At 42.5% G+C, this 16,532-nt stretch overlaps 1 protein-coding gene across 1 annotated transcript in view; it reads right to left on the bottom strand.

Moving 5' to 3' along the window:
• Nucleotides 1–16,532, bottom strand: part of LOC149315222 (homeobox protein SIX4-like) — a 39,722-nt gene that overhangs the window by 11,921 nt on the left and 11,269 nt on the right. The window contains exon 2 of the mRNA XM_089522771.1: nucleotides 3,419–4,131. Within this exon, the coding sequence (XP_089378897.1) occupies nucleotides 3,419–4,131 (713 nt within the window). The remainder of the gene's footprint in view (nucleotides 1–3,418; nucleotides 4,132–16,532) is intronic.

Below are 16,532 nucleotides of genomic sequence, written 5' to 3'. Positions count from 1 at the left end.
ACCGCCTGCCGCCATGCTGTATAGCAGCTGCTGCAGAATTACTGAAATCCTTGCAGAACGGTGCTGTACTGTCATTCTGTATTTTGTTTATTTGTTATTTTAATAGGTATATATTTTTAAAACTGGTTTAGTTTTACGAATAGTTTAACAATATTTTTAACTTTTGATTTTAGTATGTTTTAGCTATGTTTTTTTTAAACTGTTGCAATCCACTTTGAGTCCTAGACCATCCACGAAACCCACAGGGTGACCTTGGGCAAGTCACATGCTCTCAGCCTCAGGGGAAGGCAAACCTCCTCTGAATAAATCTTGCCATGAAAACACCATGATAGATTTGCTTGAGGTAGCCATAAGTCACAAACAACTTGAAGGCACACAGCAACAACGAAAGCCACTTTGAGTTCCAGACTAGGTCTGCTGACACACTGCAGGCATAACGCAGTTTGACAGCATTTTAACTTCCATGGCTCAATGCTATGTAATTCTGGGATTTGTAGTTTTGCAAGATATTTAGCCATCCCTGTCAGAAAGCTCTGGTGCCCCAACAAACTACAAATTCCAGAATCCTATAGCAATTAGTGGAGGCTTGTAACAAACTGCTTTATTATGCAGTGTGGCAGCAGCAACCTAGAAAAAAAAAGATATAAATCTGGATTTTTGCTTGATCCTCAGAGGAGCCTCCCAAATGCATGGCTATACATTCTGAGTGGATTAGTGGTATTAGTTTTACACTAAGGTTGGAAAGCAAAATACCTTTTGGGTTGCAGCTCTCAAAATCCCCCAGTAGTCATGCATGCTGAGGGATTTGGGGAGTTGTAGTCCAAACTACTAACTTTTCCCCAGCTCTGGTTTTGTGACAATATTGTCCTCAGTTTTGGTGGCTCTGCCCAAAGGTTTTGAGAAACCAGATCATGGGGTTAATACAATAGAAGGAATCCATTCTCTGAGTCTTTGATATGCCTTTTAAATAAAAGAGATTCAGAAGCCAAAAAAAGAAACACAGCTTCATTTTGACCATGTGAGTCATAGCAAGATTAGTCTTTGCAAGGCGTGGCAATGAAATCCTACCCCATCAAAGAACAAAGTGATATTTTTAAAATCTGGGATATCACCCAGTTGGTGAAGCTCAAAACTACTTCCCAGGCTCTCCTTCAAAGGTTGGAGAACAACTATGGAGACTGGAGATTAGGAAACCCTTGGCTTCTTAAAACATCTGTACTGATGCAATTCAAATTCTGTATACAAAACCAGTATTTCATAGACTATTCAGAAAACAACTTTTCTCTTAAGACAGGCGTCTTCTTACTCCTCATCCTCAAGATTTGCATCCTTTATGGTACTTTATATGCAAAATTTACCCCAAAAATGATAGAACTATAGAACTGGAGCGGATCTTAGGGGATCATCTACTCCAACCCACTCCGCCAGAAACATTTGAAAATTCAAAATAAAATGGCTCAGTTATGAACCACTGGTTCCTAATGTATTTTTGACCTAAGATTAAAAGACTGGTTTAACTTTTAAAATCATTAAATTGCTTTGGACCAGACAAGATTAATTTTTACGTTTCCCCCTATGAATATAGTTTTGTGGACATTCCTGAGGGATCCAACTACCATACAAAGTTAGCAGAGTAAAGATCTAGTAAAGCCTGATAAAGCTGGATTTTTAAAAAACGAAATAAACACACACACATATTAATCATGCTTTGCATCATGGGACTATTTCTGAATGCTTTTATGGCCTCTGGAAGGAAGTGCATTTTAGAAGAAAATGGTCACTGTCTTCAACTGAGTATCACTTATATGCTATTTATTTCAACAAGAAGCACCATGACATCACTATTCAGCCTGATTTATCTGTGATGTAGCTGATTTATTTCCCGGATACATATTTCTTGTTGATTTTGAGAAAGAAAAAAACACCTTGCACACCCAGCAGCAAGACCCCAGGCCTAAAGCCAAAGGCTTCATGTTCTGACAGCAAAAAGTTACCCTTCTGTTGCTACTCTCCATCTGCCTCTTTCCATGCCATTCTGTTCCAGAGAGTTCCCCAAAACATCAATTTTCATTTCCTCCAGCTATCTGAATTTGGCAAGGAATGTCCTAATTAATCCCCTGCCATCCCACTATTTCAGCTGCTTTTTAAAATGTCATGCCTTCTCCCCAGTTGTCCTTAGCTTATTTCAATTGCTGCAAGCTGATCTGAATATGTACAAGTCATTTGCACTCAGTTAGCTCAATATGTGGGTGAGGAAAGAGCAGAATCTTGTCCTTTCATACAGACTAAGGCAAAAGCAAACTGCTGCAGCCTCTCTTAGACCGAAAACAGACAGGCCAAAATCTGACACTGTTGCATAGATAGATGTGAATATCAGGAAAAAATGTACATTAAAATGGCTATGAATTTTTATGCAGAATTTTTTCCAAAAAAGTTCAAACACAATGTAGAAAACAGGATTGAAAGAGTGAGAAATCCAAAAAAAAACCCAGAACCAACTGATTCATCCAATTGTTTCTATATATGAAATCACTCTGAATACTGACAAAGCAGTAAACGAGTATTCTTTTTTTTACTGTAATGAGTACATTTTCATTTGTTCACCTTTCTTAGCAGCCACACTATATGATGCTACTGTCCATGACTGGTTGAGAGTAAAGCCTTGTGAGGATGCCCCCTGAAAAGCATGTGCCATTCATTCCAAAGACACCAATGGGGTTGTTCTGAAGCTGGTGGAAGCTACCTGTGAATTGCAGCCCATTGAGTGCAAGTAAAAGAAATTATCTGGGTGGATGCAAAGATCCTGACACCTAGTGAGGGGGAAGGCTTTACTGACTCTCCCTCTGCCCTGAAAATCTCTGAAGGAATGGGGGAATCCTCCAAGATAGCATGGGGGATTACATTACTATGAGCATTCGCTAGATCTATTCTGGTCTAATTCAGGTTGAGTCTCCCTTATCTGGAATTCTGAAATCCAAAATCCTCCACAATGAACCACATGGGTGGCCGAGACAGTGGCAACTTTGCTTTCCAACAGTTCAGTGTGACACAAAATTTGTTTGAGGCGCAAATTTTATAAAAATATTTTGTATAAAATTACCTTCAGGTTATGTGCATAAGGTGTATACAAAACATAAATGAATTTCATGTTCAGATTTGGGTCCCATCTTCAGGTTAGCTCATTATGTATATACAAAAATCTGAAAACCAAAATATTTCTGGTCCCAGGTATTTTGGATAAGGGAGATTCAATATGTACTAGATTTGTACTATTACTACTACTACTACTTCTTATTATTATTATTATTATGTAGATTACTGGAAGGAATCCATTCACACACAGAAAGCTGCCCTAGGACCTGATCCATTATGTACATAGCCAAGAAGAAAAAGGAGTAGAAGCAACAGCAGCCAATACCTTGAGAGGTTGATACTGAAACAGACGGCAGCTGTACTGGGGAAAAACTGATGCCTCCATTAAGTAACTGGCCACCGGTTGCCAAATTAGGGAGCTGAACAACACCATATTGGTTTATTTGGACAGGAGCTGTAAAAGTAACCACAGAGCTGCCATCTTGTGATACTATGGCTTCTTCACTCTCTTCTCTTTTCACCTCCATGCTAGGTATCAAGCCTGGGAAAGAGGCAGGGACAGGACTGGGGCTGTAGGTCATAGTTGTTGATGACGATGACGAGGCAATGGAGTTGGCCAGGGAGGTCTGCAGGATTTTGAAGTCTTTCACATCTTCTGGAGAAGAGGCTAAGATGTCAGTCATGGAGACCCCATTGCTCAACTCATTCGGGGATGTTTTGGGTGGAGCTGACGACAACGCTTGTGAGGCCCCTACATTGAGACCATTCAGAAGGACACCATTGGGCCCTTGGATGAATGAGGTGCCATTAAGAAAAACAGGAGAAGGACTGGAAGGCACCAAGTTTCCATTCAACAGAACTCCCGAAGAGCTTAAAGATATTTTGGAGTTTCCAAGCTGCTGCATGTAGACTGGCTCCATATGGCTAGGAAGGCTTAAGCCAGTAGTGCCATCTGATGTGCCGGCAAGAGGATGCGGAGATAAATCCTCTTGGCCCTTACTGGACTCATCTTCTGTGCTGGGGTTGCCATCTGACTCACTACAGGGAAGAAAGAAAAGAGAGTGAATTCACACACCATCTCTGCAGAATCCCAAACCAAGGTGGTGGTGGTGATTGTTATTAATATAATTCAAAGATATAGCCATGCTAGTCTGGAAAATCAGTATGCAAAGTGATCTTGTAGAACCTTTGAAACTGATTGAAAGAAAGAAGTTGGCAGCATTAGCTTTTGTAGACTTGAGCCTACTTCCTCAGATGCATACAGCTACAAGATCCCTTTGTATACTTATTAATATAATGCTATGTTATATTATATAATTTAGATTTGTATCTCTCTTTATCCCCAGTCTTAGTCTCAAGACAGCATATAATAGTTAAAAGAAATGTAGCTTGAAAGACACTAAATATTAAGTTTAAAAAATCTTTAAAACCAGTTAAAAACATAGCTATTAAATACAACAAATAAACAAAACACAGCTAGGTAATACTATACAATTCTGCTAGTCTCAGTTCCCTGTAGTATTCAATCTTCAATGGCCTGCCCAAAAAAAATATTCGTTAACCTGCCTTCAGAAAGATAGCAAGGAAGGTGGCAGTCAACCTTTCTGGGAAGGGAGTTCCAAAGCCTGGGGGCAGCCACCAAGAAGGACCTCTTGCATGTTCCCACCTGACTGGGTGGTGCGACAGAGAGAAGGGCAACTCAGGGAGATCTCAAAACACAGGGAAGCTCATTTGGGAGAATGAGTCCCATTGGAATGTTTTCTAATGGAAGAAAAAATCTCTTGACATATAGAGAACTACTAACACATTAGGGATATATCTGCTGTTGTACAGCCTGGAAATTACCAAATTTAGGATCCCTCCCACCAGGGATAACTGGACACTCCACTGACAGATGTGTGGCGATTCTGCTTCAGGCTTTTGTCTAAACTTAAAGGAGTGCTTAGGGGTGCTGAAGCTACTTGGGCAGATAAGGACCAGAACCTTGGGTAACTCCAATAAAGTTAGGACTAGGACCAGGAATGCGATTTACCACTTCACTGACATGAAAATCAGCCACCACTATTGCCCTGCATTGGAGAAAGAGAATTTTGTAGCACCTGTAACCAGTGGCAGGAAAAAAAACAGCAATGGTTGTCAATGCGCACCAGCCCCTGCCACACTATGATCCCCTGTATCAAACTGTTCAAGAAGCACTGATCTAAAAGATCTGGAATCCTGACCCGTCACTTGGAGAAGCTCCTTATGTAATGCCGGCTGGCTTTCCTGTTCAAGCTGCCATTTCCCTCCTCACATTTATTATGTATGCCTGAAGGAGGCTTAAGACTTCTTTAATTCAGGCAGGAGCCCTAATGTGAACTCATTCCAGCAGAAAGAAGCGGAGATAATTTCTTCTCCCTTCACTCATCCACACCCTTGGGTGGAATAACATTGCGGTGCAAATACTGCAGAATCAGTGTAGGCTGTCCATCAACTGCGCTTTGGCATCCAAATGGTTCATGAAAATGATACACAAGTTATATTAATTACAGAGGGTTGAAACGTGCCCTCCAGCTCCTATTTCTAAAGCAGTCTAACATGTTTAATGCAAATGTAATGAAAGGAAAGATACAGGCTGACGCCAACCTCTCTGTCTACTGCTAAATGCCTTTGAGAGGGGCACAAATGGAGTGGCACCATCCAGTAGCTGTTTGGCACACTGTTGGAGGTACTAACAAGTTCTTAGTATTTCCTCTACAATTGCAGGATTGTTTTAAACATTCATTGTTAGGCAATCTCTAATAAAGAACTCACAAGCTCAGTATCTTTTCTTAGGATAACAAGAGCTTCCCAAAGAATATCTAGACCATGCTAGCTGAAGGATTCTGGCAGCTGCAGTACAAAACAACAATTCTGTTCAACTTTTCCAATTTCTGATAATGTTTTTCACAGTGGCCAACTAGCTGCCTCTGCAGAAGCTCACAAACTAAATGTTACTGTGATAGATTTTTAGGGTTCTCCTTACTCTTTGGAGCCCTAGTTCTTGAAGCTAATCAAACTGTCTGAAGCTGTGCAAAACTTAATTTAGAAAGAATAAATCATCTCCATATTAGAAGCTGAGATTTTTAAGGGAAGTTGCCACTTAAAAAACATTCTAGCTTAGAAGAGAGAACCCATGTGGTGCTGGGGAAGGCAATGACAAACCTCCTCTGCACAAACCTTGCCAAGAAAACCCCATGATCAGTTCACCTTTGGGTCACCATAAATCAAAAACAACTTGAAGGCACACAACAATGACAAAAGCTTAGACAAATCGGAACACCTTTCTTGATTTTTTTTAACATGACACTTATTTCTGCTAATAATTTTTATTGTACAATTTGGGTCTGGGCCACAATTCTTTATCCCATTGTTGTTGTTAACAGCCTTCAAGTTGACTTCAACTGGAGTCAATGCTATAAGTAAGAGAGAGATCTCAAAGTCCCCAACCGCCCTGCTCAGCTCTTACATATTCACAGGATTCCCTGACTGAATCTATCCATATGGCATATGGTCTACTTTTTCCCCATTGCCTTCAGCTTTACCAAGCATTGTTGTCTTATTTCCCTGACTGTCTGGAATCTGAGATTTTTAGATAAGGACATAAGGGGAGAAGGAGAGAGAAACTGGGACATTTTAAAAGCAGCTGACAAAGTGGGATGTCAGAGGATTAATCAGGACTGTTTCTCTCAAATCAAAACAATTGGAAGGTATATGTGCATATGCTCTTCTGTGATATTTTACAGAACTTCAGCTACTGCATAATGTACAGTTTCAGCAAATAAATAAAAACTGCCATTTTAATCATCATTTTGTTGTTGTTTCCTTAAAGCTTATACACCAGCATATTGTGAGAAGCTGCAAAAGATATATTTTGGGTAAGAAGAAACAATTGTGTTACAATGTGTAGTCAAAGGCTTTCATGGCTAGCGTCCATAGTTTTTAATGGGTTTTTCGGGCTGTGTGGCCATGTTCTTGAAGAGTTTATCCCTGATGTTTTGCCACCATCCCTGAAGATGCCAGCCACAGATGCTGGCAAAACGTCAGGAATAAACTCTTCTAGAACATGGCCACATAGCCCAAAAAACTTACAAAAAAACCTGATTTTGTTACAATTTTTGTTCCAATTCTTCCAATATGGTAACAAAATTATTTCTTCTTTTTGTTAGAATTGTATCAAAAGTGTAACTCTTGCATTTCCTGCTTCCTCTGGTCCCAATCTCTCCATGATTCAAGAATCCCAGGATTCTTTTCTTTCCTGCCTGAGGCAATTAGCTTTGAAACAAAGGGATAACCTCTAAAAAGCACTTCTGGCCACTACCCACAGAACTCTGTGAATTGCTTCACCTGCTCCCCAAATAATAGGCCCACACCTGTCTGTGGTTTAGTGACTTTTGAAGTCTGGGAGGGGGATTCCTAAAGCAAACTTGCAACACAACATAGAGCCTACAAAGAATCAAGAGCCTTGTTGGATGTTTGCAATCTTAAGATATTCATTTGCCTAAAAACAGGTAATAAAAAACATAATAGGGTTACAGGTTTGGAAACTGTTACTGAAAAATCAAACATGATGGTATTACCCTTATTTTTTAAGGGTCATTATTTTTTCTTATTATTCATTAGTGACAAGTATTTTTTTTTATTTAGAACATTTTAACTGATTTTTGAAATACATTTTTTAAAAATTGTAACAATACAAAAATGCCCCCCCAAAATGAGATTTTCCTTTGCGGTGGGTCACTATTGAACAACTGGTTGAAAAGATTTACTCTAGGTGTAATGAACCAGTAGAATAAAAACCCTAATGTTGCTCCAGTCTCGTTAAAACAGTTTAAAAGTTGCTACCTTCAGCCTCATTAATTAAATAAAGGTGATGAGTAATGACTTTACATTTCATGCAACATTTTCTAAGCTCTGTCACCAGCATACTGGTAGCCAACCAAGTCTAATGTTTTCTGTTCTGGCTGGCAGTAGCCTTGCAGAATTTCTTTCATATCCCCTGCACTGTGTTCCCTTTTTAAATGGAGATAGTCAATATCAAAATTTGGGAGCTTTTGCATACAGAGTATCAGCCTTGCCAGCCATTCAACTGTGGACAGAGATAGGAAAGTTAGCAAGAAATGGTAAATGTGCTCAGCTAATCGTAAGACTGGTTTAACTCAAATTACTATTTAAAAAAACACTTCTGGTTTTTAAATTGTTTATTCATCTATTTACAAGCTGCCTTTAGGAGCTGATGCCTTTAAACTGATTGGTTAAAATCCTTGGAATTAATTGAAATACTCCAATCATGAAAATAAATAAATAAATAAATAAATAAATAAATAAATAATCCCGATAGCTTTATGTAATTATTGAACAGCTAGTTGAGAAATGTACCAATTGTTGGTTTTTCTTTTCATTAATACTTCATAACTTAGTTTGTGGAATAAATTAATGCTGAAAGTCCAACTGAAGTCAGTCAATTAAGTTAAAAGTTTCATTTTAAGTTAAGTGCCTTTTCTTTGTTAAAAAAAGCCTAACTTAATCGATAACTTTATCAGTTTTAATTAGTTAGTTGCTATCACAGGCTATGATGTGGAGTAGAACTCATCATGTAACCTGAATCCAGTCCCTCTTCTACAACAAGTACCAGGAGATGTTTTGTTTTCTTATAAAAAGCTCAACACAAGCAATTTTCTGTTTAGCACAGAGGAAGAAAAAAGCTAATATTTGAATACCTTCCAGCACTTTACTTTCAGATAAGCTTGCAACTCCATTAAGAAGGAAGACAATGTTCTGGTTTCCCCAATGCATCCGACTGTGTTTGCAAAATGCAGCTGACACTTCCTCAAACAATGACAACAAGATGAACAATGAACTGAGTGTTTCCATAAATCCTCTCAACTGAAACATGGTATTTGGAAGTGCAGTGGGCACCTGGTATCCGTTGGGGTTTGGTTCCAGCCTCCACCCCATTCGATACCAAAATCCATGGATGTTCAAGTCCCATTAAATACAACAACATAGTAAAATGGTGTCCCTTATATAAAATGGCAACATCACGACTTCCTTATTGGAATTTACAGTGGGCACTTGATATCTGTTGGGGTTTGGTTCCAAGACCCCCAGTGAATACCAAACTCCATAAATGGCAAAATCAAAGTTTGCTTTCAAGCCATGGATGATTGAAACCATGGATAAAGAATGCATGGATACTTAAGGCCGACTGTGCGCATATTTCTTTTGAATATTTTCAAGCCATGGATGGTTCAATCCACGGATACAGAGGGCCAACAGCATTCAAAGGGATCTTGTATTACCTTTAAGACCAACGGTATGTGAAAGAAGTTCTAGCATAAGCTTTCATAGACTTGGTCTACTTCCTAAGATGCATTTGCAAATCACTCGTGGGTAACACATAGGCGCTTTACAGACTGCCCAGTCTGCCGGCGCCAGTGTTTGCTGCACCAGGGAACCGCAGCGGACAAACCGCGCGGTTCCCCAGCACCACAAAAAGTGGCTTCTTTTTGTGGTATGGTTATGATGCCGCAAGGCGCCAATGGCACACTTGCGGCATCATTTCCACGCCGCAATGTGCGGACACTAAGTGTCCACTACGTCAAAATGGCGGTGCCCATGTAGAATGGGTGCTGCCATTTTGTACGTGCTCAGCACGTACAACAACACTCCTTCCTAACCCTAGTACATGCCGAGCCCATACTTTTCGGCGGTGTGGAACCTGCCATAGTTGTAAATTATCTTTTAAGCTCTAGACTAGGCTAGGCCCATGGAATGCATTAGATTTATCTATGTGTTGACTCACCATTCAACAATTGACTGAGTGGATCTACTCTAGTTGGGACAAATCAATAGAAAGCCAGTTACTGTTTGTTGCCTTGGTCCAAGCCAATACAGGACTTTTAGCTGCACCCCTTCACCACATGTCAAGTCATACAGTATCCAAGCCCAGTCAAGTTATTTTGGCATCTGAAGCAGAAAATGCCCCAAGTATCCCTCCTTGTGATAAATAAATTAAATAATAAATTAAATACCAATATGCTGCCCAGGGCAGTTGAATCACTCTGCCTAACAGCAGGGCCAGCCATAACTTTGCATGGTCATAACTTAACTTCCCAAAGTTGCTTTTCCTACCTTGAAAAGCTTCTAGTACTTCCAAGTTTTGCCTCATCCTGCTGCCTAAAAGAGTGTGCCCATCTCTTATTTCAGGTATGAACCATGGTCAGAGCTGAGATCTCCCATGCTGATATGGACATATATGAAACAGTCTTGTATTCAAATCACTGTGGAGTCAAGCTCAGTAATGCCACAGCAGGAGTGGTGAATTTCTGTAGCTGGGATTGCATCCAACCTCATGGGGCTCCCTAGATAACCACATATCCTTCACATCCCCACAGCTTCCAATCCACCCTATCCAGGCCCCAAATTCTAAAAGAGCCCAGACCTTTTCCTCTTAAATGCCCATTTTTATAGGCATTTTGATTATTGATTGTGTATAAGGGTTGGTTTTTTTTTAATTGGGAGGGGAAGTGTGCTGCATTTTGATCTTTACTATAAAGTTGGGAGAACATTACTGTTACAATTAAGAGAAATAAACATTGGCTTACCTGGTGAGATGTTTGTTTTAAGCGATGGAGACGAAGGCATCCTTGATGTATGGGTTAGACCCTGTGGCTCGCTCTAGGTCAGGCAGGAAGTAGACAAAACTTTAGAGGCGTGTCCACAGGATAGGACTAACCCCCAAAGCAAGTTTCAGTTAATGTAACAGCCTAGAGAAGGAAGGTTTATAAGAACTCTCAAACAACTAAGAACCAAATTTTAGGGCATCTGAAAAAGACCCAGTAATCAAAAAACTGTAAACGTCCAACGGGACGAGAAAAAACACTAATGGTTGACCTCAAAAACTGGGTGCCAGGAGATCAAGACCAATCAGAGGGAGGGGAGGATGCCTTCGTCTCCATCACTTAAAACAAACATCTCACCAGGTAAGCCAATGTTTATTTTTCCAGCGATGGAGAGAAGGCATCCTTGATGTATGGGATATGGCATAGCTCCCCAAAAATAAGGGTGGGTAGAAGAAGATTGAGTTAATGAGGTACTACAGCCTGTAGTACCCTTCTTCCAAAAGCCGCCTCAGATGACTGGAAGGAGTCCAGGCGGTAATGTCGGACAAAGGTAGATGTCGAGGACCATGTAGCTGCCCTGCAGATCTCTTCTAGAGAGGCATTAGTGGAGAATGCTTGAGAGGTTGAAGCACTACGTGTAGAATGAGCAAAAACAGTTCCAGGAAGAGGCTTTGTAGAATCTGTATAACACATGGATATGCAGGACCTGATCCATCGAGAAAGTGTAGAAACGGACACCTTTTTGCCCATGGAATTTTTGTGGAATGATACAAAAAGGCTGTCAGTCAAACGGAACCTTTTAGTTCTATTAATATAAGTGCGGAGAGCCCTCCGAACATCCAGTGTATGCCAGGTCTTTTCCAAGTCTTTTTTGGGTTGAGGGCAAAAAGAAGGTAGGATGATATCTTGGGACCTGTGGAATGTAGAGTTTATCTTGGTTATAAACGTTGGATCTAGTCTTAGCAACACAGAGTCTTCTCTGAACACGCAGAGCTCTTTGCGTATGGACAGGGCGCCAAGTTCTGAGACTCTCTTGGCCGAGGTGATGGCTGTGAGGAACAGAACCTTCCAGGTAAGGAATTTTAAGTCTATGACTTTTAGTGGTTCAAACGGAGCTTTGGTAAGAGCCGAAAGTACCTTGTGTAGGTCCCAGTTAGGGTATCTGTGTACTGTGGGAGGTCGGATGAGAGTGGCTGCCCGAAGAAACCTTCTGACATAGTAGTTGTTGGACAGTTTGTTAGCGTGTTTTTGAGGAAAAGCAGAAGTGATGGCAGAGACCTGTCTTTTGAGAGTGTTGGGCTTAAGACCTTTATCAAGTCCTTCTTGGAGGTAAGAAAGTAGAGAGCTCACAGATGCCTTGAGTGGGTTAAGTTTGTTTAGCTTACACCAACGGGCAAATGATCTGAAAGAATATTCGTATATTCGTCTGGTGGAAGGTCGTCTAGCATTGATGATGGTGTCTATCACCCTAGACGTGAGCCCTTCTTTTATCATATTTTGGCGTTCAACCTCCAAGCGTGAAGGTTGAGCCAGGCTGGATCTGGATGGTGAAACTGACCCTGGAATAGAAGGTCTGGGCGAAGCGGGAGCTTGAGAGACTCTTGAGCCATTGTCAGGATCTCTGAGAACCATGGTCTTCTTGGCCAGTATGGGGCTATTAGAATTAGTGTCGCTCTTTCTTTTCTTGCCTTTTTTAGGCACTTGTTGATCATGGACGTTGGAGGGAAGGCGTATAGAGTCCCGTCTGGCCATGGGGCATGTAGAGCGTCCATTTGTTCCGCTCCTTGAGTTAGGAACCGAGAGAAGAAGCGTGGCAGTTGATTGTTTATGGGCGATGCGAAGAGATCTACCAGGGGCGTTCCGAGCTTGTGTGTCACCATGTGAAAGACTTGGGGATGTAGCTGCCACTCTGACTGGTCTATGTCCTGTCTGCTGAGCCAGTCGGCTCTCGTATTTAGAGTCCCCTTGATGTGTTCTGATCTTATCGAGAGGAGATTTGTTTGTGACCACTTGAAAAGAAGCTCTGTCTCGCTCATTAGAGACTTTGATCTTGTGCCTCCTTGTCGATTTATGTGGGCTTTTGTTGACATGTTGTCTGTCCGAATCAACACTGGTTGTCCTTTGACCAGGGATGAGAATTGTAGAAGAGCCAGGCGCACCGCTCTGAGTTCTAGGAGATTTATGTTGTGGCTTTGTTCTTGGACGGCCCATCTTCCCTGTGTATAGGAGTTGTTGAGTGTGGCTCCCCAGCCCCGCAGACTGGCATCTGTCGTCAGTTGTAGTTCTTGAGGAGGCCAGAGTGGCCGACCTGTTTTGAGATTGGGAGAAGTCCACCAAAGGAGGGAGTGTCTGACTCTGTGAGGAAGTATCAGTCATTTGTTGATCTTTGAGGATATGTGTTTTTGATGAGGAAGGAGAAACCACTGGAGAGGCCTTGAGTGAAATCGGGCCCAGGGTGTGTAGTCTATCGTTGATATCATTAAGCCTTGTAATCTCGCCAGGAGCAAAAGGTTTGTCGAGTGAGAGCGGGACACAAGGTTGATGGTCTGACGAAGTTTGTTTATTCTTTCTGGTGAGAGGTATACCTTGCCGTGTAGGGTATCGATGATCGCCCCGAGATGGAGAATATGTTGGCAAGGCTCTAGGTGGCTCTTCCCACGATTGACCAGAAAACCATGTCTTGTCAATGAGGATAGGACCAGATGGACATCCTGACGGCCTTGTTGGAGTGATGGTGAGCGAATTAAGATGTCGTCCAAATAAGGATGAACGTGGATTCCCTGTAGTCTCCAATGTGCCACCAGCGATATCATGATCTTTGTAAAGACCCGAGGAGCTGATGAGAGGCCAAATGGAAGGGCCTTGTATTGGTAATGGTTGTGGTGGTAGGAGAATCTCAGAAAACGGCGGTGGAGAGGGTGAACAGGAACATGAAGGTAGGCTTGAGTTAAATCCAGAGAACAAAGAAAGTCGTGAGGTCTGATGGCCTCTAGGATGGTCTTTAGAGTTTCCATACGGAAACGACGTTTTCTGACAAATTTGTTGACCCATTTTAGGTCCAGTACAGCCCTCCATGACCCATCCTTTTTTGGCACTATGAACAAAATAGAGTAGCAACCTTTGTACATTTCTGAAGATGGAACTTGTTCTATCGCTCCAATTTGTAGTAGGTGGTCTATGGCTTGTAACATCAACTTGTGTTTTTTGTGACGTTGGGACATCGGTGATGGAACAAAGTGGTCGTGAGGAAGGTTGTAAAAGTCTATCAGATAACCGTGTCTCAGTGTGGTGAGAACCCATTTGTCTGCAGTTGAGGCTTCCCAAATGTGGGCGAAGTGTAGAAGTCTGCCGCCCACTAGGTGTGGCGGCCAGTCATTCTCTGGGGGAATTACGGTTTTGTTTGGAGATAGATGGCCCCTGTTGTTGGTTGGAAGAGTTGTTAGGCCTTCCGAATCCTCGGGAGTGGTATTGTTGTCGGCCATATGGCTTTCGGTCAGACCACTGATTTTTGTTGGACCTAGGGTCTCTGGAACAAAAGGAAGATTGATTGTTTTTGTATGAGCGAAAGGAACCCTGTCCCTGGCGAAAGGATCGCTTTTGATCTCTTTTGGGTAGTGAAGGTAAGGCTTTTTTCTTGTCTTTGGTTTCTATGAGGACGGATTCGAGTGCGTCTCCAAATAGTTTTTGTCCGCTGAAGGGGGCCATGGTGAGGTTTTGTTTGGACTTGGCATCAACCGTCCAATTTTTTAGCCAGATCTGTCTCCTTACTGGGACAGATGCTGCTTGAGCCCTGGCACTCAGTTGCATGATGTCAAGAGAAGCATCAGAAGAAAAAGCCAACACCTTGAGAAGTTTATTGATGCCCTGGCGTAAATTAATGTTGCCCTTAGGTACCTCTTGGATAAGGTCTCTAGCCCAAGTAAAAGCGGCCCTGGAGAGAATGGAGACTGTAGATGCAGCCCTGATGGCTGTGGAGGAGGCATCAAATGATTTTCTTAAGGCCGAATCGGCTCTTTTGTCTTCGTGGTTTTTAAGGGCATCGTCTCCATCTTTGCAGTAGACCGCGGACGTGGTCAATGCTGCAACGGGAGCATCAACCAGGGGACTTGGAGCTTTGACATGACCGATTGGGGAAGGTTATAAAATTTTTTGAATGATTGAGGATTTGGTCTGGCTGTGGCTGGCTTAGACCACTCTTCCCTAATAACCTTCATAAAATCTGAAGTAAAGGGGACCTAGATAGAAGGGGGCCCAGGTTGTGGGAAGGAGTTGCCCTTTCCCTGGGGAAGGTCTGTGTCTTGAGTTTGAGGGATGGTGGCATTTATAGGCAACTCAAGAGTTTTTATTGCTTTTTTCAACAGGATTTGAAAGTCCTCTTGGGGGAAAAGTCTGCTAGAGGAGGGTGTGGGATCTTCTCCATCATCATCATCAACAGATAATTCGTCAAGGGTGAGTAAGCCCTCTTGACTGTGAGATAATTTGTTTGAAAGGGCCTCTGCATCATCCACATCATCAGAAGAATGCAGAATAATGGAGGCTTTAGGCCTTTTTGATTTGTGCTGTTGGCCAGTAGTTGGCGCTGGTCGCTTAGTTTTTGTCTTAGCAGCAGCTGAAGAGGAGCCCGGGAGACTTTTCCCGCCCTTTTTGGGAGGCTTGAGGGCAGTTTTTCTGGGGGTGAATTTTCCCCTTTCAGAGGGAGGGATGGAATCCAGGGAGGAGCGGGCAACTGGAGAGGAGGAAGAGGAAGACCTTGTCCTGGTTGGGGCTCTCTGGGCAGAGGCAGGGATGCACTGGGCTGGAGCTGGCTGAGAGGTAGGGAGGGAAGGCTGTCTCCGGTGGTCTGAAATGGTGCCAGTCATCCCCAGAGAGAGGGGAAGGGCTGCAGGACAGGGCTGTTGGCCAGATAAAGCTGCAGCTTGGAAGGAGATGAGGGAAGCAATTATGGAGGAGAGCTCCGGTGGCAATGCTTGCAGCGGGGGGGCCAGTTGGGTGGGGGTAGTACTCACACCCTGTTCTGAGTCCTCCAATGTGGCCTGGGTCCGGTCCTTTTGCTGGAGGGTGCAGTGGGGCCCCTGTAGGTTCGGAGACGAGGGTTCTCCCTCCTCCGACCTGGCCCTGGCAGTCCTAGCAGCAGGCTCTTTGTCTTCATAGGGGCTGAGAGAGTGACTGGGTTGCTCTCTAGCCAAGTTCAGGGAATCACAGGACATGCCTGGGCTGTCCTCCTGATCCCCAGCCCCTGACATCGTTGTTGGTCCCCTGGCAGTCCAAAGAGACAGGAGAGGGGACAGATAGGAGGCAGAGGCAAAAGGAACAGGAGAGAAATAAAGTTGTTGTTTTTGTTGTTGAAAGAAATAGAGGAGGAAAAGCAGCAGAGCTGATCTGAAAGCGTCTGACCAGAGCAGAGGCAGAAACGAAACTGAAACTTGCTTTGGGGGTTAGTCCTATCCTGTGGACACGCCTCTAAAGTTTTGTCTACTTCCTGCCTGACCTAGAGCGAGCCACAGGGTCTAACCCATACATCAAGGATGCCTTCTCTCCATCGCTGGAAAAATGCAGAATGCAAACTATAGTCCTGCATTTTCAGGGGGGGATTTTCAATATAAAAATTATAAATGTTTTGAAAAGATTTTATATTTTTTTAAATTAGTTGTGCTTTAATATAGTCATCTAAATAACTTTTTAATCATCAGGCTTTCAGGTTTATCTTGTTTTAACTGTGTCATAAGTGGCTTTGGGTCCCATGTTAAGAGAATGGCAGCATGTAAAATAAATACCTGTAAATACATAAATAAATTT

The sequence above is a fragment of the Sceloporus occidentalis genome, unplaced genomic scaffold, assembly GCF_023333645.1.
Source record: "Sceloporus occidentalis isolate IW3139 unplaced genomic scaffold, rSceOcc1.0.p SCAF_4, whole genome shotgun sequence".
Classification (NCBI taxonomy): Eukaryota; Metazoa; Chordata; class Lepidosauria; order Squamata; family Phrynosomatidae; genus Sceloporus; species Sceloporus occidentalis.
The sequence above is the reverse complement of the archived record's forward strand: the minus strand, read 5'-3'. Positions and strand labels throughout refer to the sequence as shown.